General features: G+C 46.8%; 1 protein-coding gene across 3 annotated transcripts in view; it reads right to left on the bottom strand.

The window, feature by feature from the left end:
- The window catches only part of inpp5d (inositol polyphosphate-5-phosphatase D), a 121,275-nt gene that overhangs the window by 40,614 nt on the left and 53,892 nt on the right, over window positions 1-26,769 (bottom strand). For all 3 annotated transcript variants that reach the window (XM_048542193.2, XM_048542195.2, XM_048542194.2), the window contains exons 7-16: window positions 20,818-20,898; window positions 19,865-19,942; window positions 19,441-19,564; window positions 18,780-18,886; window positions 16,854-16,956; window positions 15,428-15,624; window positions 7,878-7,995; window positions 5,084-5,180; window positions 3,877-4,015; window positions 1,399-1,507 (exon numbers count right to left, since the gene is read on the bottom strand). In XM_048542193.2, the coding sequence (XP_048398150.2) occupies window positions 1,399-1,507; window positions 3,877-4,015; window positions 5,084-5,180; window positions 7,878-7,995; window positions 15,428-15,624; window positions 16,854-16,956; window positions 18,780-18,886; window positions 19,441-19,564; window positions 19,865-19,942; window positions 20,818-20,898 (1,153 nt within the window). The remainder of the gene's footprint in view (window positions 1-1,398; window positions 1,508-3,876; window positions 4,016-5,083; window positions 5,181-7,877; window positions 7,996-15,427; window positions 15,625-16,853; window positions 16,957-18,779; window positions 18,887-19,440; window positions 19,565-19,864; window positions 19,943-20,817; window positions 20,899-26,769) is intronic.

Below are 26,769 nucleotides of genomic sequence, written 5' to 3' on the forward strand. Positions count from 1 at the left end.
TTACCAGCCCTGCTTCCCAGCCGCTGCAATTCTCTGTAGTCGCTGTCGCACATAGCCCACCCCTTTCTCAATCCGCATTCAGAATTTAGTTGAGGGCCAATGCTGGTGTTGCACTTGTCCAATGTTTCATCTTCTTCATTGCTGAATTCCCTGAAGGAGACAGTAGGTGCCTGCAGCCCATAGGCTTTGTGATAATATGGCCACACTTCCTGATCACCTGCATCTCTTGACTATCCAGTTGTTGGGATTGTTCTCTCTTTGCCTATATTTGTGCAACAAGCTTCCTGAATCCCCATATTTAAAAAAAACACACTGCTAATTCACTTTCAATAAATTGTAGACCTAAATCCAAATTCTCTTTACTCTTTTAGCCCAATGAAATTTTACCACTTTGTGTGTAGTTATCTCATTCTAAAACAAAAAATGCAATGTCACTTATTTTTCCACACTAAATATCACTTGGCGTCAATCTTCCCAATATGTAATGAGCAAAACTATCACGGACTAGGGTGGTTAACGGATTCCGAGCCCAATTTATTTTGTGATGTTGTGGAATCTATGGACTGAGGATACATTGGTTGTGGGTGACAGCACCCCTTTTTGAGCGATGTGAAAAATCTTCTGTTGTGCTTTTGGTTGCACTTCAGACCCATGCTCCTGATCTTACGGCATCTAGTACAGAGGGGTGTGGGTATATCTGAGGAACTCCTCATGGATCTGCTGCTACGCCTGACCAAGCTGGCTATAACCAGGTCCAGGCAGCAGGCTGCGGAGGGGGTCATTCCCACTGACTGTTGCTTTCCCATGGTTACATTCGTGCCCGGGTGTCCTTAGAGAGTGAGTATATGGTGCCCACCGATATTCTCAATGCCTTGAGAGAGAATGGGCACCGCGGGGACGCAGAGCTTTTTATTTCCCCTTCCAACTCTGATCTGATTTAGTCCCTCCCGTTCTCCCTACCGCCCCCTCACTCTGACAGACTGTATTGCCCTTAATGGACTTTGCACGTAAATTAATTCATTGGACATGATTTACTGGTGTTGGGTAATAGATGAAGAAAAAGGTACCACAGGGTGATTTGGTAATGGGGATTACAACATGTTCAGATGTGTGTAAGAGCACTTCTGGAAGTAATAAAAAGAAAAATAAAGGAAAACAAAAGTAAGCAAAGCTACCAAAAGTTGTCTCCTATTTTCGGGAAAACAGTAAGAAAAACTCTATGAGAAGGCTTGTTGAGAGGAGTTCATTCATGGCCTTTGTAAGTGTGCGGAGCACACCTGTTTTAACAGAGACTGCAACAATTCAGAGTGTTCTTTATGTCTTTCCTGGAAATTCAAGCCGAAACCTAGGCCCTTCACTTAACCCCCGATCCCTTGCATTATTGCAGAAAGTCCTCACGGAATTGAAGGAAAACTTTCTTGTCATTCTTCTCCATGATCAGCTGGTCCTTGGCTAGCAGTTCCTGGTACTGCTGTTGTTTGATCTTCTCCACGATATTCTCAGCCTCCTGCTCAAAATGGAGAGGTTAGATCACAATGTCATCCTGCTCAGAAATGTCCTGCCCCAGAGAGAAGTCATTTTAATGAGTTTTGGGTACAAACAATTTTAAAAATAGTCTCCATGGAATCCACTCAAAATAATTGAGTGTTTTGGATTGTTGGTCCAGTTTTTGCAATAAACTTAAACGGTCACAGAGCTGTTTCTTTGCCTGAAAGAATCTCATTTGAAAATGTGTGCTGATTGTATGGAAGGACAATAATGCCACAAGTACTGCCCTCCAGGGGGTGCCTCAGCGGTTAGCACTGCTGCCTCACAGCGCCAGGTGCCCGGGTTTGACTCCAGCCTCAGGTGACTGTATGTGCAAGTCTGTACATTCTCCCTCTGTCTGCGTGGGTTCCATCTGGGTGTTCTGGTTTCCTCCCACAGCCCAAAGATGTGCAGGTTAGATGGAATGGCCTTGGGAAATGCAGGGTTACAGAGAGAGGGGTATGGGATGGGTGCAGATGGGATGCTCTATGGAGGGTTGGTGTGGACTTGATGGGCTGAATGGCCTGCTTCCACACTGTAGGAATTATATCTCCCTTTTCAGAAATGCAAAGGGGCGGCACAGTGGCTCAGTGGTTAGCACTGCTGCCTCACAGCGCCAGGGACCCAGGTTCGATTCCAGCCTCGGGTGACAGTCTGTGTGGAGTTTGCACATTCTCCCTGTGTCTGCGTGGGTTTCCTCCGGGTGCTCCGGTTTCCTCCCACAGTCCAAAGATGTGCAGGCTAGGTGGATTAGCCATGCTAAATTGCCCATAGTGTTCAGGGATGTGTAGGTTATAGGGGGATGGGCCTGGGTGGGATGCTTCAAGGGGCTGTGTGGACCTGTTGGGCCAAAGGGCCTGTTTCCACGCTGTAGGGAATCTAATCTTCTGTGTGTGAGGTGAGGCTGTTTTCATGTGTTAATAAGAACATAAAAGACAGGAATAGGCCATACAGCTCACTGAAACTGCTTTGACATTCAAAAAAATTATAAAGTCATAGGCTCATACAACATGGAAACAAATTCTTCAGTCCAATAAATCCATCTCAACCATAATTCCAAACTGAAATAGTCCCATCTGCCCGCGCTTGGCTCATATCCCTCCTAACGTTTCTTACTATACTTAACTAAATGTCTTTTAAACATTGTTCTGTATCGGCATCTTCTTCTGGAAGTTCATTCCACACCTCTCTTGTTTAAAACAAAGTTGCCCCTCAAGTCTTTTTAAAATCTTTCTCATCTCACCTTAAAAATGTGCTACTAGTCTTGAAATCCCCCACCCGCACTTTTATTGTGCATGTCCTGCCTTTGTTTGTTTTACCAAAATGCAATAGCTCGCATTTATCCAAATTAAACTCTATTTGCCATTCTTCAGCTCATTGACCTTGTTGATCAAGATCTCTGTAATCTTAGATAACCTTCTTCACTGTCTACTTTACCACCGTTTTTGGTCTCATCTGCACACTTACTAACCATACTTTTTATATTCTCATCTAAATCAACTAAATAAATGACAAACAAAAGGGGAGAAAGTCCTGAATGGACTTCTTTTGTTTAATTTCTTCATGGGTTGTGGACCTCATTGGTTGAAATCCCCACCCTAGGGAAAATACATCTGTCATTCACCTTATCTATACCCTTCACTACTTAATAAAACTTCATAAGGTAACCTCTCAACTGCCTAATTACCCTCGAAGTAATGGTTGTAAGCAGTGCTTGGGGTAGGTTGAGATATGAACAATGACGTTAAGAAAGAATTTCCAGATTTTTGACCAAAAATCAATAACTTGACACTAATCAACTTCACATTCTCTCACTGACCTTAGTGCGCAAAGACCTATCGATCATAAGCTTCACTTTCTCTCACTGGCCTTAGTGCGCAAAGATTTTTGATCATAAGCTCAATGTGCTCTGATTGAAACATCCACAGGAAGCTAAGATTCAGAAGCCTAGGTACTCTACCAGACCCTTTATAAAATACCTCAACTCTGTCCAGTTTGGCACAGGGAGTAGAAGGTACCCGTATCGGGGAATGCACAGTCCAAGCGAGTCAAGGCATGGGCCCTAGTCTTCATACTTGATAAGGCATTGTGTTGGGCGAGCACTTTGGCTCAATCCTCAGATCGTGTCGAGATGACACAGGATTTTCGCCTTTCAACGGAATAAAAAACCCAGCATCCTCCTTTAAGGGTGACATAGACAGGAGGTACAAAGCCTGCTGTGGTATTTCAGCACAGACCAGCACCTTCAGTCATGAAAGTGGGGGAAAAGGATGAATAGAATTACGATCTGTGAAACAGGTCATGGTGACACTAAAAGCAATGAAAGACAGCATTGTCAGCCACTCTGACCTGTGTTGGAAGCTCCACTCTGTAGTTCAAATCACCAAGCCAGAATAGATGTGTGAACCGATTGGTAATGTCAAATGGACCTAACTTCTTATCTCCAAGGTTCAGAAAGCGCAGGATATTGATATAATTCTGGTTCCGCCTGCCAAAGGAGAAAATGATAAACAGATCAGAGCAGACCAAAGTCCATAAAAAAAAGAGATCCTCTGAAAGCTCTTTTGTTAGAATGCATTTTTCTTTCCTGCCACGTGAGGGCTGGGGTTCAGAGAGTCGTACACTATTGAAGAAGGCCATTTGATCTGTAATGCCCGTACTAACCTTCAGAAAGACCGAGCCAATTAATTTCAGACCCATAGTCTTTCAAAGATGTTCAAGTTTTTATCCAAATTGCTTTTATGAGTTAGTTATGTATCTGCTTCCACCATGCTTTCGAGCAGCGCAATCTGGATCATAGGAACTTGTCGTTTAGAAGTATTTCCATTTATCTGCTTTTACTTCAATCCCATAGCAATGCAGACACCCAGATTAAATGCAGCACACCAAGGTAACTCTACTCAGCATGGTCCGACTGGGATCTTCCTGCCGGTTACCCTTCAACCAGCTGTTGACAGCAACAATTACACAGTGATGTCATTCTTGGCAGAAAGCTTTGCATCGCACAGCACCTCTTATGGCTGAAGAACGTCCTAGTGCTTAAGTCACCGAGAAAATATCTGTGCACTGCAAGATCCCACAAAGGGTAATGAGATTGCTTGCTTTTTCAGTCACACTGATTGAAAGATAAATGAAGACCAGGACACCAGCAGTACTCCCTGATCTTCTTTGAATAGGACCAGGAGGTCCTTCACATCAATCCGAGACAGCAGATTCTGCCTCAGCCTGAGTTCAAAGTTCCTTTCATGTTGTGTACAGAAAGTGGCGATTGCAGAACTGATCCTTGGGGATCTTTTGAGTTTTCTGCAGTTCATTTGATATGACGTTTCCAGAAAAGGTCAAGGAGATCCACTGTGCAGCACTTGCATCTTCTGAAGCAATGATGAGTGATTACCTGGTTATCATTGCATAGATTTACATCTTCTGAGCAACTATTTTGAGATACTGTGCGTGTTTCAATGAAAACCGCTATTCCAACGAATTTAGACAAATCAAAAATTTGGGAAGCACTATCACATGTCAAGGAGAGACCCCATCAGTTCCTCTCTACTCTTACCTTAGCTTTTTCTCACTTCCTGAGGTCAGGTGGCTGTTAACAAATCCCAAGGATGTACCATTAAACATGAAGGACACCCCCACCGCACCTTTGTTACCTGAAAATTAAAATAAAGTTACTCAACTGATTAGTCCAAAAAGCAAAAAGCCTTACAAAATACATCATAATCTACCATTAACTCTTCATAAACACCTCACCTAACAATCATCCAATTTGTCCACATCCCAATACTAGTCATCACTGTATTTCACATTTAATTACCAGTGATTTTTCCAATTAATTTTAATGTGACTTTAATGGCCGAAAAGGAGATACTGAGTCCTTATCATTAATTGGGGCTTGAGCTCCATGTCATAAGCCTGAAGAGACAAGACCATCCCAGACTATGTAATCAAGCAGTACCAAATATTCTTGTAGTTCAGCTCCAAACAGTTTGAAAGTCAATGTCCCAGCCAGTCCCAGAGTGTGAAAGGACAGTGTCTGACCCACCGTCCCAGTCTGTCCCAGAGTGTGAAAGGACAGTGTCCGACCCACTGTCCCAGTCTGTCCCAGAGTGTGAAAGGACAGTGTCCGACCCACTGTCCAGCCAGTCCCAGAGTGTGAAAGGACAGTGTCTGACCCACTGTCCCAGTCTGTCCCAGAGTGTGAAAGGACAGTGTCTGACCCACTGTCCCAGTCTGTCCCAGAGTGTGAAAGGACAGCGTCCGACCCACTGTCCCAGCCAGTCCCAGAGTGTGAAAGGACAGTGTCTGACCCACTGTCCCAGTCTGTCCCAGTCTGTCCCAGAGTGTGAAAGGACAGCGTCCGACCCACTGTCCCAGCCAGTCCCAGAGTGTGAAAGGTCAGTGTCTGACCCACTGTCCCAGTCTGTACCAGAGTGTGAAAGGACAGTGTCCGACCCACTGTCCCAGTCTGTCCCAGAGTGTGAAAGGACAGTGTCCGACCCACTGTCCCAGTCTGTCCCAGAATGCGAAAGGACAGTGTCTGACCCACTATCCTAACGAATAGAGTGAAAACCATTCATATCTAATCCTGGATCTCAGCAAGTCCATTATTTGAATAATTTGCTGTTCCAGAATCATCCCTATTTTGCTGCAGTCAATCAAGAACCAACGGTTGCACACTTGCTGACCATCTGCACTGCAGGAAAAGATGAACAAGAATTTGAAAAAGAAAATTGTCTACAAAGTGTTGTGGGACAATTTGGTTTCTACTTTCTCAATTCCTCTTTCTTGTTCCTTTCAATCAGCACAAGCAGGGAACAAGAAAAGTCCCTTTTGTGCCCATAAACATTATAATCTGCTGTGTCATGGGACCCAGCTCTGTGCAACAGTTGTGACTGATCTCTTACTGATATAGTTTTCCACATCAAAGACCCTTTGTTTCCAAAAATCTTACTGTGTTAAATAGCATTCAAAAAGCTAGAGAAAGCAAGTGTGTGACAACTAACTAAAATATAAATTGGTTCTAAGCATTCCCCGCACATTAAATCACTTAGCACTAAATGCAATCCCACATCTGCAAATGTGTGTACAAAAAGATTCCCCAGAAGAATGACCAATTATTCAGTGACTCACACTGAAGGTAGACAGAATGTCTCCTGAGTGGCTGAATGTTTGTGACTGTCTTTACATTGGCTCATATTAAATTAATCATACATTATTCATCTAGGGCTGTGTTTTAATGGTTCTGGGCAATTTATTACCCTGGATCACTGACCTCATTGCTGAAAACATCATCATAGGGCATAATCTGCTCAATATCTGCTGTCACTGTTTGAAGATTTATATTGCAGGAACCGAGGTCTTTTTGTGGTATCATTGTGATCAGACAGTGAACAGCTTAAACCTATTCCCACTCTCTCTAGTCCTGACTGTGGTATACCTCTAGCCCCAGAATACAGTTTACCTCAGGGTCCATAGTGCAGTTTATGCTGGGCCCACAGTGTGAAAGGACAGTATCTGACCCACTGTCCCAGCCAGTCCCAGAGTGTGAAAGGACAGTGTCTGACCCACTGTCCCAGTCTGTCCCAGAGTGTGAAAGGACAGTGTCTGACCCACTGTCCCAGTCTGTCCCAGAGTGTGAAAGGACAGTGTCTGACCCACTGTCCCAGCCAGTCCCAGAGTGTGAAAGGACAGTGTCTGACCCACTGTCCCAGTCAGTCCCAGAGTGTGAAAGGACAGTATCTGACCCACTGTCCCAGCCAGTCCCAGAGTGTGAAAGGACAGTATCTGACCCACTGTCCCAGCCAGTCCCAGAGTGTGAAAGGACAGTGTCTGACCCACTGTCCCAGTCTGTCCCAGAGTGTGATAGGACAGTATCTGACCCACTGTCCCAGCCAGTGCCAGAGTGTGAAAGGACAGTGTCTGACCCACTGTCCCAGCCAGTCCCAGAGTGTGAAAGGACAGTGTCCGACCCACTGTCCCAGTCTGTCCCAGAGTGTGATAAGACAGTATCTGACCCACTGACCCAGCCAGTGCCAGAGTGTGAAAGGACAGTGTCTGACCCACTGTCCCAGCCAGTCCCAGAGTGTGAAAGGACAGTGTCTGACCCACTGTCCCAGTCTGTCCCAGAGTGTGATAGGACAGTATCTGACCCACTGTCCCAGCCAGTGCCAGAGTGTGAAAGGACAGTGTCTGACCCACTGTCCCAGCCAGTCCCAGAGTGTGAAAGGACAGTGTCTGACCCAAACCTACTAAACAACCTGTTTATTGCACCACCTGGAAGTGCAGACATTGAAAGAAGAGTTTCCCACAAGACTTTCTCAAATTAATGAGTCAGAAATGTTTTGTACCAAGTGCATTGGCGATGCCAGTTTTAACGCTGCTGGTGGAAATGTGGCTGATCCGGTTTTCATGCTCCGGTTTTGCCAGAATAACTATCCGGATATTCCATAGGGTCTGTGTTGCAATCTACAAAACAAAAGTACAATCGAAACATTAGAAAGGAGAAAGTGAAATGTGATTAGTTATGACATATTTCCCTCCTGTTGCACCTGGTTCTGGAGGCTGGCAGGAGGGATTGAAGGGGTCAGTGTTGGTGAACAATGGCGTAGGTAAGCGAACAGGTGGTTTTGGTGGGGGGGGGGCGTGTGGTTTTGGTGGGGGGGCGTAGGTAAGGGAACAGGTGGTTTTGGTGGGGGTGTGTAGGTAAGGGAGCAGGTGGTTTTGGTGGGGGTCGGTGTAGGTGAAGAAGGGGCTGGTTTTGGTGAGGTGTGGTGTCGGTAAGGGAGGGGAGGTTTTTGGTGGGGGGTGGCGCTGGTAAAGGACTGGTTTTTTTGGACAGGGATGGTGTAGATGAGTTCTGATGGTGGTGGGTACTGATGGTGGAGTGAGGACTGATGGCGGAGTGGGTACTGATGGCGGTGGTGGGTACTGATGGCGGTGGTGGGTACTGATGGCAGAGTGGGTACTGATGGCGGAGTGGGTAACGATGGTGTTGGTGGGTACTGATGGCGGAGAGAGTACTGATGGCGGAGGTGGGTACTGATGGCAGAGTGGGTACTGATGGCGGAGTGGGTAACAATGGTGGTGCTGGGTGCTGATGGTGGAAGTGGGTACTGGTGGCAGAGCGGGTACTGATGGCAGAGCTGGTACTGATGGCAGAGCTGGTACTGATGGCGGAGTGGGTACTGATGGAGGTGGTGAGTAATGATGGCGGAGAGAGTACTGATGGCGGAGTGACTACAGATGGTGGTGGTGGGTACTGATGGCGGAGCGAGTACTGATGGCGGAGCGAGTACTGATGGCGGAGCGAGTACTGATGGTGGTGGTGGGTACTGATGGTGGTGGTGGGTACTGATGGAGGAGCAAGTACTGATGGTGGTGGTAGGTAATGCTGGCGGAGAGAGTACTGATGGTGGTGGTGGGTACTGATGGCGGAGTGGGTACTGATGGTGGTGGTGGGTACTGATGGTGGGAGTGGGTACTGATGGTGGAAGTGGGTACTGATGGAGGAGCGAGTACTGATGGAGGAGCGAGTACTGATGGTGGTGGTGGGTACTGATGGCGGAGTGGGTACTGATGGTGGTGGTGAGTAATGATGGCGGAGAGAGTACTGATGGCAGACTGAGTACAGATGGTGGTGGTGGGTACTGATGGCAGAGCGAGTACTGATGGAGGAGCGAGTACTGATGGAGGAGCGAGTACTGACGGTGGTGGTGGGTAATGATGGCGGAGTGGGTACTGATGGCAGAGTGAGTACTGATGGCAGAGGTGGGTACTGATGGAAGAGCAGGTACTGATGGAACAGCGGGTACAGATGGTGGTGGTGGGTAATGATGGCGGAGAGAGTACTGATGGCGGAGCGAGTACTGATGGCAGAGTGGGTAATGATGGCAGAGTGGGTACTGATGGCAGAGTGGGTAATGATGGTGGTGGTGGGTACTGATGGCGGAGAGAGTACTGATGGCGGAGTGAGTACAGATTGTGGTGGTGGGTAATGATGGAGGAGCGAGTACTGATGGCGGAGGTGGGTAATGATGGTGGTGGTGGGTAATGATGGTGGTGGTGGGTACTGATGGCGGAGCGAGTACTCATGGAGGAGCGAGTACTGATGGTGGTGGTGGGTACTGATGGCGGAGAGAGTACTGATGGCGGAGTGAGTACAGATTGTGGTGGTGGGTACTGATGGCGGAGAGAGTACTGATGGCGGAGTGAGTACAGATTGTGGTGGTGGGTAATGATGGAGGAGCGAGTACTGATGGCGGAGCGAGTACTCATGGAGGAGCGAGTACTGATGGTGGTGGTGGGTAATGATGGTGGTGGTGGGTACTGATGGCGGAGCGAGTACTCATGGAGGAGCGAGTACTGATGGTGGTGGTGGGTAATGATGGCGGAGTAGGTACAGAATGCGGAGTAGGTACAGAATGCGGAGTAGGTACAGAATGCGGAGTGGGTACAGATGGCGGAGCGAGTACTGATGGCGGAGTGGGTAATGATGGTGGTGGTGGGTAATGATGGTGGTGGTGGGTACTGATGGCAGAGCGGGTACTGATGGCAGAGCGGGTACTGAAGGCGGAGCGGGTACTGATGATGGACGTGGGTACTGATGGTGGAGAGAGTACTGATGGTGGAAGTGGGTACTGATGGCGGAGCGAGTACTGATGGTGGTGGTGGGTACTGATGGAGGAGCGAGTACTGATGGAGGAGCGAGTACAGATGGTGGTGGTGGGTACTGATGGTGGAGCGAGTACTGATGGTGGAAGTGGGTAATGATGGTGGTGGTGGGTACTGATGGTGGAGCGAGTACTGATGGTGGAGCGAGTACTGATGGTGGAAGTGGGTACTGATGGTGGAAGTGGGTACTGATGGTGGAAGTGGGTACTGATGGAGGAGCGAGTACTGATGATGGTGGTGGGTACTGATGGTGGAAGTGGGTACTGATGGCGGAGCGAGCACTGATGGTGGAAGTGGGTACTGATGGTGGAAGTGGGTACTGATGGCGGAGCGAGCACTGATGGTGGTGGTGGGTAGTGATGGAGGAGCGAGTACTGATGGTCGTGGTGGGTAATGATGGTGGAGAGAGTACTGATGGCGGAGTGAGTACTGATGGTGGTGGTGGGTACTGATGGTGGTGGTGGGTACTGATGGCGGAGCGAGTACTGATGGTGGTGGTGGGTACTGACGGCGGAGTGGGTACTGATGGCAGAGTGGGTAATGATGGCACAGAGTGGGTACTGATGGCAGAGTGGGTAATGATGGTGGTGGTGGGTACTGATGGTGGAGCGAGTACTGATGGTGGAGCGAGTACTGATGGTGGAAGTGGGTACTGATGGTGGAAGTGGGTACTGATGGTGGAGCGAGTACTGATGGTGGAGCGAGTACTGATGGTGGAAGTGGGTACTGATGGTGGAAGTGGGTACTGATGGTGGAAGTGGGTACTGATGGTGGAAGTGGGTACTGATGGAGGAGCGAGTACTGATGATGGTGGTGGGTACTGATGGTGGAAGTGGGTACTGATGGCGGAGCGAGCACTGATGGTGGAAGTGGGTACTGATGGTGGAAGTGGGTACTGATGGCGGAGCGAGCACTGATGGTGGTGGTGGGTAGTGATGGAGGAGCGAGTACTGATGGTCGTGGTGGGTAATGATGGTGGAGAGAGTACTGATGGCGGAGTGAGTACTGATGGTGGTGGTGGGTACTGATGGTGGTGGTGGGTACTGATGGTGGTGGTGGGTACTGATGGCGGAGCGAGTACTGATGGCGGAGCGAGTACCAATGGCGGAAACGCTGTTGTTAAAACTGCTTCAGAGATAATGGGAACTGCAGATGCTGGAGAATCCAAGATAATAAAATGTGAGGCTGGATGAACACAGCAGGCCCAGCAGCATCTCAGGAGCACAAAAGCTGACATTTCGGGCCTAGAACCTTCATCAGAGAGGGGGATGGGGGGAGGGAACTGGAATAAATAGGGAGAGAGGGGGAGGCGGACCGAAGATGGAGAGAAAACAAGATAGGTAGAGGGGAGAGTATAGGTGGGGAGGTAGGGAGGGGATAGGTCAGTCCAGGGAAGATGGACAGGTCAAGGAGGCGGGATGAGGTGGTAGGTAGGAAATGGATGTGCGGCTTGAGGTGGGAGGAAGGGATGGGTGAGAGGAAGAACAGGTTAGGGAAGCAGAGACAGGCTGGGCTGGTTTTGGGGTGCAGTATCGGGAGGAGGGGACGAACTGGGCTGGTTTTGGGATGCGGTGGGGGAAGGGGTGATTTTGAAGCTGGTGAAGTCCACATTGATGCCATTGGGCTGCAGGGTTCCCAAGCGGAATATGAGTTGCTGTTCCTGCAACCTTCGGGTGGCATCATTGTGGCACTGCAGGAGGCCCATGATGGACATGTCATCTGAGGAATGGGAGGGGGAGTTGAAATGGTTCGCGACTGGGAGGTGCAGTTGTTTGTTGCGAACTGAGCGGAGGTGTTCTGCAAAGTGGTCCCCAAGCCTCCACTTGGTTTCCCCAATGTAGAAGAAGCCACACCGGGTGCAATGGATAAAATATACCACATTGGCAGATGTGCAGGTGAACCTCTGCTTGATGTGGAAGGTCATCTTGGGACCTGGGATGGGGGTGAGGGAGGACGTGTGGGGGCAAGTGTAGCACTTCCTGCGGTTGCAGGGGAAGGTGCTGGGTGTGGTGGGGTTGGAGGGGAGTGTGGAGTGGACAAGGGAGTCGTGGAGAGAGTGGTCTCTCCGGAAGGCAGGCAAGGGAGGGGATGGAAAAATGTCTTGGGTGGTGGGGTCGGATTATAGATGGCGGAAGTGTTGCAGGATGATGCGTTGTATCCGGAGGTTGGTGGGGTGGTATATGAGAACGACGGGGATCCTCTGGGGGCGGTTGTGGCGGGGACGGAGTGTGAGGGATGTGTTGCGGGAAATGCGGGAGAGTGGTCAAGGACGTTCTCGACCACTGCAGGGGGAAAGTTGCAGTCCTTGAAGAAAGTAGACATCTGGGATGTGCGGAAGTGGAATGCATCATCCTGGGAGCAGATGCGGCGGTGGCGGAGTAATTGGGAATAGGGGATGGAATTTTTGCAGGAGGGTGGGTGGGAGGAGGTGCATTCTACGTAGCTGTGGGAGTCAGTGGGCTTGAAATGGACATCAGTTTCTAGCTGGTTACCTGAGATGGAGACTGAGAGGTCCAGGAAGGTGAGGGATGTGTTGGAGATGGCCCAGGTGAACTTGAGGTTGGGGTGGAAGGTGTTGGTGAAGTGGATGAACTGTTCGACCTCCTCTGGGAGCAAGAGGCAGCGCCGATGCAGTCAATGTAACGGAGGAAGAGGTGGCCTGTGTAGGTGCGGAAGAGGGACTGTTCCACGTAACCTACAAAGAGGCAGGCATAGCTTGGGCCCATGCGAGTACCCATGGCCACCCCCTTTGTCTGTAGAAAGTGGGAGGAATCGAAAGAGAAGTTGTTGAGGGTGAGGAAGAGTTTGGCTAGGCGGATGATGGTGTCAGTGGAGGGGGATTGGTCGGGCCTGCGGGACAGGAAGAAGTGGAGGAATACATGTATATAGGGACTGGACGTCCATGGTGAAAATGAGGTGTTGGGGGCCAGGAAATAGGAAGTCCTGGAGGAGGTGGAGGGTGTGGGTGGTATCACGGACGTAGGTGGGGAGTTCCTGGACCAAAGGGGAGAAAATGGAGTCTAGATTGGTGGAGATGAGTTCAGTGGGGCAGGAACGGGCTGAGACGATGGGTCGACCAGGGCAGGCAGGTTTGTGGATTTTGGGAAGGAGATAGAAACAGGCTGTGCGGGGTTGGGGAACAATGAGGTTGGAGGCTGTGGGTGGGAGGTCCCCTGAGGTGATGAGGTCATGGATGGTGTTGGAGATGATGGTTTGGTGCTCGGGGATGGGGTTGTGATCAAGGGGGCGGGAGGAGGTGTTGGAGCGTTGGCTTTTGGCCTCGGCGTTGTAGAGGTCAATGCGCCATACTACCACTGCGCCACCCTTGTCTGCGGGTTTGATGGTGAGGTATCTCCCCTTCCCCCACTGCATCCCAAAACCAGCCCAGTTCTTCCCCTCCTCCCCCCACTGCATCCCAAAACCAGCCCAGCCTGTCTCTGCTTCCCTAACCTGTTCTTCCTCTCACCCATCCCTTCCTCCCACCTCAAGCCGCACCTCCATTTCCTACCTACCACCTCATCCCACCTCCTTGACCTGTCCATCTTACCTGGACTGACCTATCCCCTCCCTACCTCCTCACCTATACTCTCCTCTCTACCTATCTTGTTTTCTCTCCATCTTCGGTCCGCCTCCCCCTCTCTCCCTATTCATTCCAGTTCCCTGTCCCCATTCCCCTCTCTGATGAAGGGTCTAGGCCCGAAACGTCAGCTTTTGTGCTCCTGAGATGCTGCTTGGCCTGCTGTGTTCATCCAGCTCCACACTTTGTTAAAACTGTTGTTGGCTTTATACAGGTTGGAATGATTTCTCCCTTTTCGGGCTTTTAACTTATTCTGTCCCTAGTCACTGTGTAGCATGAAACTGGTGACTTCCATAAGGTGAATAAACAAACTGTTCCTCAGTGACACAGATCATTTTAATGCATGGAATTGTCGTGAGGGTACTCTTGCTCTGATTTGCTTCTTAGCAATGTTCATGCAGCTCATCCCTTACTCCCCATTTATCCCCAGTGACGGGGCCAGAAAGTGGTCTGTCCCTGAATGATGAGGTTAGCCTAACCCTACTATCCAATGGTGCTCTGCACTGCTATTGAGACTCACTAAATCACCCTGTATATTGTATATGTTATTTTCATGTCAATAATCTTTTGCTTGCATCCCAGCATTTTATCTGACAAACAGTAACACAGTCGGTTCTGCCAGCTAGCATAGTGGGTAAGGCACTAGCCTTTTCCATCCAATTCATATCTAACTCTAACCCTAAAGCATGTTCAAATGTCTACCAGGGTAAGGATTCCCACGGCTGGCACTACCTCACCCATTACAGCACTGGTTTGTGAGATTATTTGGAGATGAATGCAAAGTAATTGATCCTTAACAGCAGGTCTATTCGCCTCTGCTGTTCTCTACATGTACTTCATCTTTGAGAGAGAATTCACCTTTAAGGACACCATGTGATGTGCGTATGCAATGTGGCAATTCTGCCTGACACCGCATGCTCTGCGGGACTGTAAATTGCATACACACACACACACACACACACACACACACACACACACACACACACACACACAGATTAGCTGGCTTGTTGTAATGTCTACCTCCTAACTTGTAGTGTTAAATAATCGAACCGTGGTGTTTTCAATCCTTGATGAACCATTGATCATTAGGCTGTTATCAGTGACATAATACCCCATCAGATCTTACCATTGAGCTTTTTTTTCTTTATTCATTCACGGGATGAGGGCATTACTGGTGAGGGAGCATTGATTGCCCATCCCTAATTGCTCAGAGGGCAGTTAAGAGTCAACCACATCGCTGTGGGTCTGGAATCATATGTAGGCCAGACCAGGTAAGGATGGCAGTTTCCTTTCCTAAAGGACATTCATGAACCAGGTGGGTTTTTCCCAACAATCAAGAATGGATTCATGGTCATCATTAGACTCTTAATTCCAAATATTTATTGAATTCAAATTCCACCATCTGCCGTGGTGGGATTCGAACACGGGTCCCCAGGACATTATCTGAGTCTCTGGATTAACAGTCTGGCGATAATACCAGTAGGCCCACTGCCTAGCCATTATCGGTACGCTAGAGCAGTGCAGTCCTGTCAGCTTCATGTGTGGGATTAATCCCTCATCCATAAATTGTTCGGACTCTGAGCTTCTATTCAATAGCCACTCCATTTCTGGTGACTCTCGCCTTGGAGGATAGGGCTTCAATGTACTTACATGTTTAAACTTTATGTAGGTAATGTCCTTTAATGTGGATTTGATCAATTCCACCCACTCCTTCTCTCCCTGCGTGTCTTCCTGTGTGCCGATAATGTAAATATCATGGGGGATGTCCACGGCTGTGTCATCCTGCGTTTTCCCCTGGCCTCGGCAAAGGAACCACGACCGTATGTCCGCTGGCGGTGAGGCATTACCTAGACGATCAACACCAACAACAACTTGCCTTTACAAAGCACCCTTCACAGAGCAGAGGTCATTCACAGAGGTGTTATCGGACAGATTTTGACCCCGAGTCACATGAGCGGATGTGAGGACAGGAGCCAAAAGGAGTTGGGAGAGTTTTTAAAGGAAGAGAGAGAAATGGTGAGGAGGAAAAGATTTAGGGAGAGAATTTCAGAGCTGAGGCCCTCAGTGGATGAAAGGCAACAGTGAAGCGATTAAAATCAATGTAGAAAAGTAGAGTTTTCAAAGAACTGTGGGAGAAGAAGCTCACAAAGAAAAGTGGGAAAGGGAATAGGCTATCGGAGAAATTTGAACACATGGATGTGAATCACAAAATCAAGGTGCTGTTGGATAAGACAGCAGAAGAAACAGAGCTCTATTTTGAGGGATCTTCTTTGCACGTATTCTTTGGAATTCTGGGGTCTCAGACCTCTCCTCTCAGTGAGTTCTTACCATGGGCTAGCCCCGGGGGTTGGGGCGGGTGGTGCTGGCTGAAGCACCTGGCCTGACTGGTTCTTTCATAACCCATCGAGTTCCCCATCAGTCACTTGTGGGTGGGTGGCCCTGCCAACTCCCATTCCCTCTCCAGCGTGCGTGTGTGTGTCTATGTGTATGTGTGCGCGTGTGTGTGTGCACGCGCATCTGTGTCTGTGTGTTGGTATGTGCATGTATCTGTGTCTGTGTCTACCTGTGTGTGTGTGTGTGTTGGTGTATGTATGTACCTGTGTCTGTGTGTCCATATGTGTCTGTGTGTGTGGGTGTGGGTCTGTGTCTGTGTGTTGGGGGGGAGGGTGGGAGGTAGATGGGTGGTTATTGACACCAGCAAACTGACATTCTGCTTTTCGGCACAGACTTACACACCTGCCCACCTCGGCTGGGGGCAAAAATCAAACCCATCCCTGTTATTGATTGTTCTCTTGAAATGGGCCACTGAAGATTTAAATTTAGACAAATAAATGTCTAACAGGTGCCTTTTGAATAAAATAGGCATTTGTAATGTGTTACACACGATATAGGAGAGTTGGAAGGAAGCTGGGGCAAAGTAACTCAAGGCTGGAAGAGTTTAACTTTGGAAAATAGATAGTGGAGCAAATTTTGTAGTGAATAAGAGAGCGAGCTTGGTATATGTGCGTAACTGTTAGGACCACATACTAAATAACTCATCTCACTCTCTAGTGCGCTCACTACCAATACCCCTTACCCATGTTCCAGGTTCCAATGAAGATGTTGATCATGTCGGGCTCTGGGAAGTCTGAATGTTTATTCTTCATCAGCTGCAACAGTTGGCAGAACCCTTCCCGTTTCTGAAAACAAGGAGGCAGAGGTTCAAATGAGAACACCACAGGTTCAGTGTGGTTTTAGATGATCTATACTAGTCTAAACAGCAGTCTCAAAAAGGACCACTGTAACACTGCCAGTAAAAAGGCAAATAACATTTATTTATCTTGATTCAATGTTGCTATCACTACCAGTTTGCAACAGGTACATTTCACACCTTCATTCACCTCCCCCATCCTGGTGTACACTCTCTCCCAGTTCTCTCGTCATCCTTTCGTTAGCCTTTCCCAATCCAGTTTTCTCTCCTCACATTCTGCACTTCCCTTATTCCTCAATTGTTACCCTCTGGTTCACCTTGTTCCTCATCCTTTGGACATGTCTCCAGGCTCTATTGGAGTGTAGACAAGAGGTGCTTTCCTCTGAATATAACTCAGTTAGATGTCTTGAGCAGCATCTATCCCTCAACAAAATCAAACCAAAACATACTTCAAAGAAGGATAAGTGTCCCAAGGCAGTTTACAGGCTGAGTAATTAGACAAATGAAAGCACACGAAGACTGGGGAGGTGAATTTTGAAGGGGATTTTAAGGTGGAACTCTGTGAGGGAAGCAGTGAGACAGAAGAATTTAAGCAAATAATTCCAGAGCATGAGGTCTGAGTGGCTAAGAGGCATGGCTAGCTTTGTGGGGCTGTTTGGAGGAATAGATGAGAACAGTCAGAGGAACACAGGGCAACAAAGGATATATAGGAGGTGGCAGATGGGGAGGATGTAGAGAATTTGCAATTTTAGATTCAGGAGTGATGGTTGAACAGGACATTGAGGTATGGGAAATAGGCATCAGAGAATGAGGGAGGTCAGCCAATGATTGGTCTGGAATGGTCATGTCTGGGGATGTCAAAAGGGTGGATAAGGCAGGAGTGGTGATGCCTGATGTTACAAAGGTGGCCTTTGTGTGAATGAAGAATTGGTGTCAAAAATTAGTTTTTGTTTAAATGGGACAACAAGAGTTCAGCCTGAGACAGTGACCAGGGAAAGGGTCGTCCAGAGTCAGGAAATTGCGACAAGAGCTGAAGACAATAGCTTCAGTCTTTCCACTGTTCAACTAAATGGAATATCTCATACGTTGGTGACAGTGAAAAAAAAATCTGAGCAGGTAGAAGTAAAGCCAGAAAATGTGAGGATAGAAAGAGCAACCATTTCTTGAGATGGTCTCACAATTATATAAGCGACACCAAGCAAAAATAATCTCACCGAGCCGAACAATGGACGAGAGGTCCTGGGGAAAATGCTACAGGCAAGTGTGTCAGAAGTTGCAGCATAGGTGTTATAAAATGAGGAAATATTATTCCCCCCTGTTACAGTCACATTTGACTGTGAGTGGATTGGTTTGAGCTTCAGAGGTGAAAGTCTATTGAGACAGTTTCAGATATGAAGAGATGAGAAAGATGAGAGGAGACTTGAAAAGCAACAACACATTCAAGAAATTTGGAAGAGAAAGTTGGATTGGAGATGGATGGTTGCCAAGGGCAGAGCATGAAGTTTTTGAGAAGGGGATGGTGACAAAGGTTCTGACAAGGAAATGGACAATACCTGCAGAGAGGAAGCCGTTCACAATCTCAACCAGCATGGGATTCAGGGCAAGGAAGCTAATGATCAGCAGTTCAATGGGAATGCAGTCAAGGGAGCAAGTGGTGAGACTCATTGAAAGATCGAGTTCAGGATGAGTAAGTGAAAAGTAACTTGCCTAAGCTGAGACTTCTGTTTAAAACAAGAATCACCACAGTGAGAAAAAGAAGTAAGCTAAGTGATTGGATCATTGACTTTGAGAACAAAGATCCATGTGACAAACCTTGGAGTCAGTGAAAACGTACTCCTTCCGTTGTGTTTTCTTCACCTCGGAATCGATCATGATCACCAATTTGTTCGGGAACTTGTGTGATTTGATTAACTGCAAGACTGAGACAAGTAGTACCAGTGAGAGAAGGGAGCTACACGGAAACCATTTTCTTCATGACTCACTTTGAGCATTTGAAGTTCTGGTAACAGCCAATGGCCAGCCACAGGGTACAGAGTCCCAGATCCAAAGAACTTGGTACATCTCTCAGAACTTAGTGGCACATCATTGGAAACAAGACACAAAATTTCTGTTCTCAAGGAATTAGTAAATCTATAACTCAGGATAACTGCAGAAAACACATGGATTCCCTTGAAACAGCAATTAGGTATCAGTGACCATAGAGATAGCCAAAGGGCAGCCATTAGTTGCAACACCCTTAAGACAGCTAAGTGGCACCAATAAGAACACAGGTACCCAGCAGAACTAAAAGCCATTCATAACCATACAGATCTGTTGTGAGAGGCATCATTTGGCATGTTTAGAAGACCATTGAATGCAATGCCAAACCATAAATCCCTTTATAAGCTTTTTGCATCAATATTTAAGTAATAATACCACACAGATAATGCAATGTAGCCAGGACAGGCAGCAGAAAATTGAGTAGAAATCTTACTTCTGTTGTGACTGTAAAATTTATCTTCTGGCCCATCCTTTGATTTCTTCACAATTAACTTCCCATGCTCTATGTCCACCTTCAAATGGAGTTTCATGAAGATTCCAAAACTGTCCAATTTCACCTGCAAGATAAAGGAATCCTTATGAGTAAATCAGTTCTTCTTTAGCTCAAACTAAGGAGCTGCTGTTTGAACAGAAAATGGCATCTGAGAATGACAATTGATCATTTCAAAGAGTAAAAGGGTTTAGGGGCAGGGGATTTTGTTTTGGAAAGGTGGGGGTTCGGGGACAATACAGATTCTAAAAAGGCAACTTGTTTCAAGACATGAGGGAAATGTCTTTGTAAACTTTTTCGATTCTAAGCAACAACATTTGTTTTGGAGACTGTGACCAGAAAACACTGGAGCACAAGAAGTACCTACCTCAAAGGTTACTGGTGCAATTTCAGAGTGTTGACCTTCAACATCTGTGTCCGGAGACTCTGGCTCGAAATTTTTCACCTGTGCAATGTAAATTAGGGAAAGAATTGGACTGACAGTATATCAGCATGATCCTACCCATTTCTTCGCTTGCCAGTTTTATCTCCTGTCCTAAGGTGGTAACTCTTATTGGGCTTATGATCCATGGAGCTCGTACTCCCTCACATCCTGATCCCTCGTGCGCATGCACTGTGAGAATATGTGTTGCAGGACAATTGTTATATTATTGGTTTAGTAATATAGCTGCCCTGACTAATAATCTGGAAAAGACAGGTTTGTGCCCTTTGGAGATTTTGAAATCAGTGTTTAAAATCTGAAAATAAAAATTTGTAACACCTCGTCTGACCTCTGCAATGGGAGCAGACTAAGTCAGGACAGGAGAAGATTACTGATCTCGAATTGCTCCCGAATTGTGTAGCTCAGTGTCATAATGCATGGCGTAATAAGTGACCATCTGAAGTTAGTGACCTTGGGGTAAGTATGTGTGGAGTTGCCCCGAGTTATGCTCAGGTTATGAAGCACTGGTTAAGTATTTAATAAAGTAACTTTGATTTCATGTGGAACTGCAATGAGCAGGTTCAATGTTAAGAAGGAGTGTGAGACAGGCCAAGAGTCATGTAAGACAGAATCTCTCAAGGTAGATATGTATCTCTCCTGCTATTGACTTAACTGAGACCAGACAGCTTAATACAGATCAGGGATCAAAAAAACCAAGACCCTTTATGATCTGTATACAAGGGATCATGGAACAGGTTTTCAGATACACATCAGAATAGTGCACACTCATCGAGATTGTCAATCCTAATGAGTGACCGGGAGCAGGACAACATGAATTACTGTGTTTGAAGTCAATCTCCCATATTAACTCTGGTGCGAGTTTGCAAATATCTAGATACCTGGTTCTCAATGGTTGAGAGCATTCTGCTCAGGTCTTCAGCTGTTGAGAGCAATCTTCTGACACCCCCATCAGAAGCAATCTGGAAACAAACACAATTAAAGGTGAATCGATGCTGCTTTCCTTCCCATGTGGACATATCAACTCAATTGATAGCAACATCTGGTTTCATTCTCACTTAATGTGTGAGCATGGACAGTTAGTCCCCACTGAATGAGGAGGTAATTTTCAACAATCATGCAATAATCCTCAGTGAGCGGAGAAGTAAGATTCTAATGAAAATCAACTTCTGTGAACAAATAGCTAACCTCCAGAGATTTCAGAAATAACATCCAGCGAACAGAGAGAAAACCTCTTTGTTATTCCTCACATTTTTTTTTAAACACTTTCAATTGTTGTAAGTATCACCAGCTAGGCCAACATTTATTGTCATTCCCTGAAACCCTCCGAAAGTTAATGGTGAGCTGCTACCTTGAACTGCTGCAGTCCATGAGAACTCCTACTGTATTGTTTGGCAGGAAGATCCAAGTTTTTAATACAGCAACAGTGAAAAAAGCAATAATGTTCCATGTCAGGATATTGTGTGGCTCAGAGGGAAACCTGGAGGCAGTGATGCTCCCATCTATCTGTTGTCCTTATTCTTCTTGCTAGTAGAGATCACGGGTTTGGAAAGTACTGTCAAGCTAGCCTTTATCAGTTGCTGCAGTGCATCTTGCAGACAGTGCACACTGCTGCTAAGGTGTATCGGTGGTGGAGGGAATAAATACTCAAAGTGGTGAATGGGGTTCTTTGCCCTTGACGGCGTTTAGTTTTTAGTGTATTGTTGGGGCTGCGTCCACTAGAGAATATTTCAACACACTCCTGACTTGTACCTGGTAGACTATGAAGAGGCTTCAGGGAGACAGGAGCTGAGTTCCTTGCCACAGAATTTACAGCCTCTGATTTGCAGTTAAAATCCCTGTACTTATATGACTGGTCCAGTTCAGTTTCTTGTCAACAGCAATCCCCAGGATATTGATATTAGGAAATTCAGCAATGGTCACACCAATGTATCTGGGGAGTCATGACTGGTGCTGAACATTGTGCAATCATCAGTGAATATCCCCACTTCCCATCGTAGGAAAGGGAAGGAAGGTCATTGACGAAGCAGCTGAAGATGGTTGGGCCTGGGACACTGCCCTGAAGGACTACTGCAGAGATGACTGATCACCAGCAATCACTCTGTGCTGGAATAGACTCTCACTGGTGTGGAAAGATTCTGCCTTTGTCCCACTGATTTAATTTTCCAGCGCTTCCCAATGCTTGCTTGGCAGCATTTGGAATATTTGAGTAGTCTTGCAGCCAATATCAAGTGAAGGATGTGCCGAACTTGGAAAGTCCAGAGGAGGTTCACAAGAATGATCCTGGGAATGAAGGGCTTGTCACATGAGGAGCGGTTGATGACTCAGGGTTTGTACTCGATGGAGTTTAGAAAGATGAGGGGGGGATCTCATTGAAAAGTACAGAATACGGAGAGGCGTGGATACAGTGGATGTTGAGAAGATGTGCCCACTAGTACGAGAGACTTGGCACTAAGGGCGCAGCCCCAGAGTGAGGGGTTGACCCTTTAGAATGAATATGAGGATGAACTTCTTCAACCAGAGAGTCGCAAATCTGTGGAACGCATTGCTACAGAAGGCTGTAGAGGCCAAATCATTGAGTATATTTAAGACAGAGGTAAGATAGATTCTTGATTATTGAAGAGATGAAAGTTACGGGAGAAGGCTGGAGATTGGGGCTGAAAAACATATGAGCCACGATTGAACTGTGGAGCAGGCTCAATGGGCTAAATGGCCTAATTCGGCTCCTATGTCTTATGGTCTAAATGCTGCCTCGATATCAAGGGCACTCACTCTTCACTTCACCTCTGGAATTCAGCTCTCTTTTCAAGGGTGTGTAGGACAAGATGAGTGAGGGGGCAAATCCATGGCAGATGAAATATAACGTGGATAAATGTGAGCTTATCCATTTTAGTAGCAAAACAGGAAGACAGACTCTTATCTGAATGATGATAGGTTGGGAAAAGGTGGAGGTACAGTGAGACCTTGGTATTCTTGATACAGAAAGTAAGCATTGCAAGAGCAGCTGGTGGTGAAGATGGCAAATATTATGTCAGCTATCATAGCGACTGGGTTTGAGTACAGGAGCAGGGCTTTCTTGCTGCAATTGTACAGGGCCTTGGTGAGACCACATCAGGAGTATTATGTGCAATTTTGTTAGCCTTATCTGAGGAAGGATATCTGGCTTATTGCTGTCCAGCCACAACCACATTCTGTCTCTCACACAAGTAAGTTATGTGGTATATGATTTTCAATGCCTGTGTGATACCAGTTATGAAGGACGTATGTCTGAGAGACTGGTGGAACGTATCAACCAGCATGTCCCTTCAGCAGTTCACAACAAACAAGCAGAGTACTGGTTTTATCTAACCAGTCTGTTCTTGCACAACCAAACTGACTCACATTGGATACATTTCTGCAACTGGACAATATTTGCTGGATAATCCTGAATTTGCAAGAAAATAAGTTGGCAATTACTCTAGAATTGTCAGTCAAACTCGCAGTGTGGTGCACTTGTGTATACTTGTTGCAGAACCCTGTTCTTTGTACACAGAAAGAATATGTTGATGCACTGTCCCTGTTACAGAACCACAAAATAGGCAAGAGTCAACCACTGGCTCATTTCGTAGAGGAATCTCAGTCAAGGTCAACCTGCCTGGTAAACAAAAATAAATAAAGCCTGGCTGTTATTTGTCAATTAATAGCTACATTCTCCATGAAAATTATTCTACCACAGTCCACTTTCCTACCAATCTGTGCTCTTTGCTGTATGCTTTTTTTTTACCCCCTTTAATTAGCATTCTTGTGAAATGTCCTGATGAGTGCAAGAGGAAAAGCTTTGACAAAATGTGCTTTTTTTCAGCAATACTCATGTTCCTTACCACTAATTGACTATTTATTCAAAAAAAAGGGTATATTGGGCAGCGTACTGTCCTCTCTTTTATAGCCATAATAATCGTGCAGTGATGCTTCATAGAAGCATCATGCCATGGTGGCTGGCGGCGGTTTTGCTGATTGGCACTGTACCCAAGGTAGTGGGCTGGAAGTCAGCTACCTTAGTGAGTCAGTCTCAGAAGCTCCGATTGTCTTTCACATTCGTCAGGCAGTCAGGCCAAGACCCAGCCACCCACCAGACAGCCACAGACCTTCAGGCCCAGCAGCGCCACCAAAAGTGGTGGCCAAACCTGGGACTGCAGGTAGCCAGGGCCAGCAGGAGGCTAGTAAGTGAAAGTGGCTTGATTGTACTCACTGGGACCAGTCAGGCAGACCCTAACCTGTGTTAATTGTGAGGCTGGCGAGTTGGGCGGTTGGTGGGAGTGGGGCAGGGGGGTGTGGTGGGGAGGTTAACCACCAGGGAGAAGATGGGGTCCCCTGTCAACCACGGTGTGTCAATTCAGGTTGGAAACTCCCAGTAAGTAACCCAGTCATGAGTCAGCACAATGAAAGAAATACAAAAGGAGGAAGCTGGAGGATGCAAACTCTCACTGCAGAGACATTGTGTCACACAGCATCAAACAGTCACAGCCGTCTGCTACTACTGACACAGACATTAGGTTCCCAGACAGGTTGCTCTGCAGACTCATTACAGGTGGAACTGCACGTTTGTAATGCCAGCAGCACGTCCAGGGAAACTTTTCTGGCAATCCGCCCAGCGAAAGTGACGTGTAACACACACAAGAAAGGGCTGATAAAAGGTTCTCAAGAGAACCAAAGTTACCTGATTGCCTCACAATAGCCAATTGGTGGCAATCATCAAGAAAGATTCACACTGACACTGAAGCCTGCTTCCTGCTGACAGGTGAGCTAAGCAAAAGAGGAGAAGGGCAGCCAAAATAATGCTGAAAAGTAGGCTGCTGTCTGGCACTTCTTTGCTCACAGTCCTTGGCAGTCGCTCTTTCTAAGAGCCAGCTGTAAGTCAGTTGGTGGCATGCCTGGTTCTGAATCAGAAAGACCCGGGCTCCCAGTCTCATTGCAAATGCTTCAGCATGAAATCCTGGCTGACCACCCCAGTACAACACTGACCAAGTATTGCACAGTCAGCAAGGCTGTCCTTCGGATGAGGTCTTGCATGCCACCTCAAAAAGGAAATCCCACAAAAATACTTCCTTTCAGGAAGGCAGGGTCCTGCTCAATTTTAATCCCACTGCCAACATCACCCAGAACAGATGGTCCACAGTTTCTTGGATCTTGCTGGGAGCAATTCAGCTGCAGCATTTCATACCATAGACACACTTAAAACAAAGGTATTTTTACCAGGTGTATTGGGATGTTCCATACTTGTGAAAGGTACCAAAAAACAAAAAATGCAGGCCTTTCTTGGCAATACTCAAAAACCTTTTTTCCCGGTGGTACAATCCAACTATAACCGTCCCACAGCTACCTTGCTATGCTGGCGAGTTGGGAACTGGACTTCCCAGTGTTAAACTCAACCCTACAGACCAGCAAACTCCAGCACTTTAGATCCACAATGGGTTGGTTGCTCTCAGCTGGAAAGGCTTGGTGTGGGTTGTGGCATGTTACTTAGCCACCTAGGGCCTTTTAAAGATAGCCGACCAGGGGCTGGAGGTAGAGTGGGGTTGGCGGAGAGGTCAAAGTACACTGTCCTGTATATTGAAAATTCACTGAGAAAAAAGACTAGGCAGGGACAGTCAGCGATCAAAAGGTGACTGGCCTTGGGAGTGGTAATACTTGAAGAGAAATCCTTCATAGGTTTTTTGAGTGTCTTACTGGATATTACAGTACAAAAGACAAAACACCCCTGCTGAGACTGCAAGACAGTCTTTCGTTGTTGGTTGTGACTTCCCCCAGAGTTATTTTTACTGAGTTCTTGCCATCAATTGCTGTGCAGCAAAGAAGAATGAGATACAAACCCTTCACCGCTAAGCTGCAGCAAGATTAAAACAAGAGATTAATGCTTATTTGAGAAAAAGGGAGAGTTTTATTTGAAGCTACTGCCACAGCAGGAAGTGCTGAAAGGAGCTTCAAATAATTTCTATCGTAAAGTGAAACATGGACACGAACCAACATTTGAGGGAAGCTCAAGGTCAATGAATTTCCCCACTTTGTAAAAACCTCTGTAAGCTTGAGTTGATAGAGAGTTAGCATGGGGTGGTGGGGGGGGGGGGGGGGGTGGTGGAAGATAGAGAGAGAGAGAGAGAGAGAGAGAGAGAGAGAGAGAGAGAGAGAGAGAGAGAGAGAGACCTACATTATCAGAGAGTTAATTAGACAGCTCAAAGGTCTGCCACAAATAGCAAAATGGATGCATAGGATTCTATGAAATAGGAGATTGCAGAAGTACAGCAGGTGAGGTTTTGGAACGACTTGAAGATGTTTTATTCAAAGTGATTGAGGAACAGGAAGTCAGAGTAAACAGCTTTATTCAACTGATGGGATGTAGCTGGGTAAGCCAATATTTATTGCTCATCCCGACATGCCTTTGAGGAAGTGATGGCGAGCTTGAACCACTGCAATCCATTTGGTGCAGGTAGACCCACAGTCCAATTGTGAGGGGGGAAATTCCAAGATATTGACACAGCCACAGTGAAGGAATAGTGATATATTTCCAAATCAGAATGGTAAGTAGCTTGGAAGGGAACTTGTAAGTGGTGGTGTTCCCATGTATCTAATCCCCTTGCCCTTCGAGATTCAAATAGTCATGGGTTCAGAAGTTACGTCCATGGCGCATTTTGAATTTCTGCAATGCATCTTGTTGATGGTATGCTGAGTGCAGTGGTGGAGGGAGTGAATATTTCTGGATTTGGTACCAATCAAGCGGGCTGCTTTGTCCTGGATGGTGTCAAGCTTCTTGAGTGTTGTTGGAGCTGCACCAATCTAGACAATTGGGGAGCATTCCG

Source organism: Stegostoma tigrinum, chromosome 14 (assembly GCF_030684315.1).
Source record: "Stegostoma tigrinum isolate sSteTig4 chromosome 14, sSteTig4.hap1, whole genome shotgun sequence".
NCBI classification, from domain to species: Eukaryota; Metazoa; Chordata; class Chondrichthyes; order Orectolobiformes; family Stegostomatidae; genus Stegostoma; species Stegostoma tigrinum.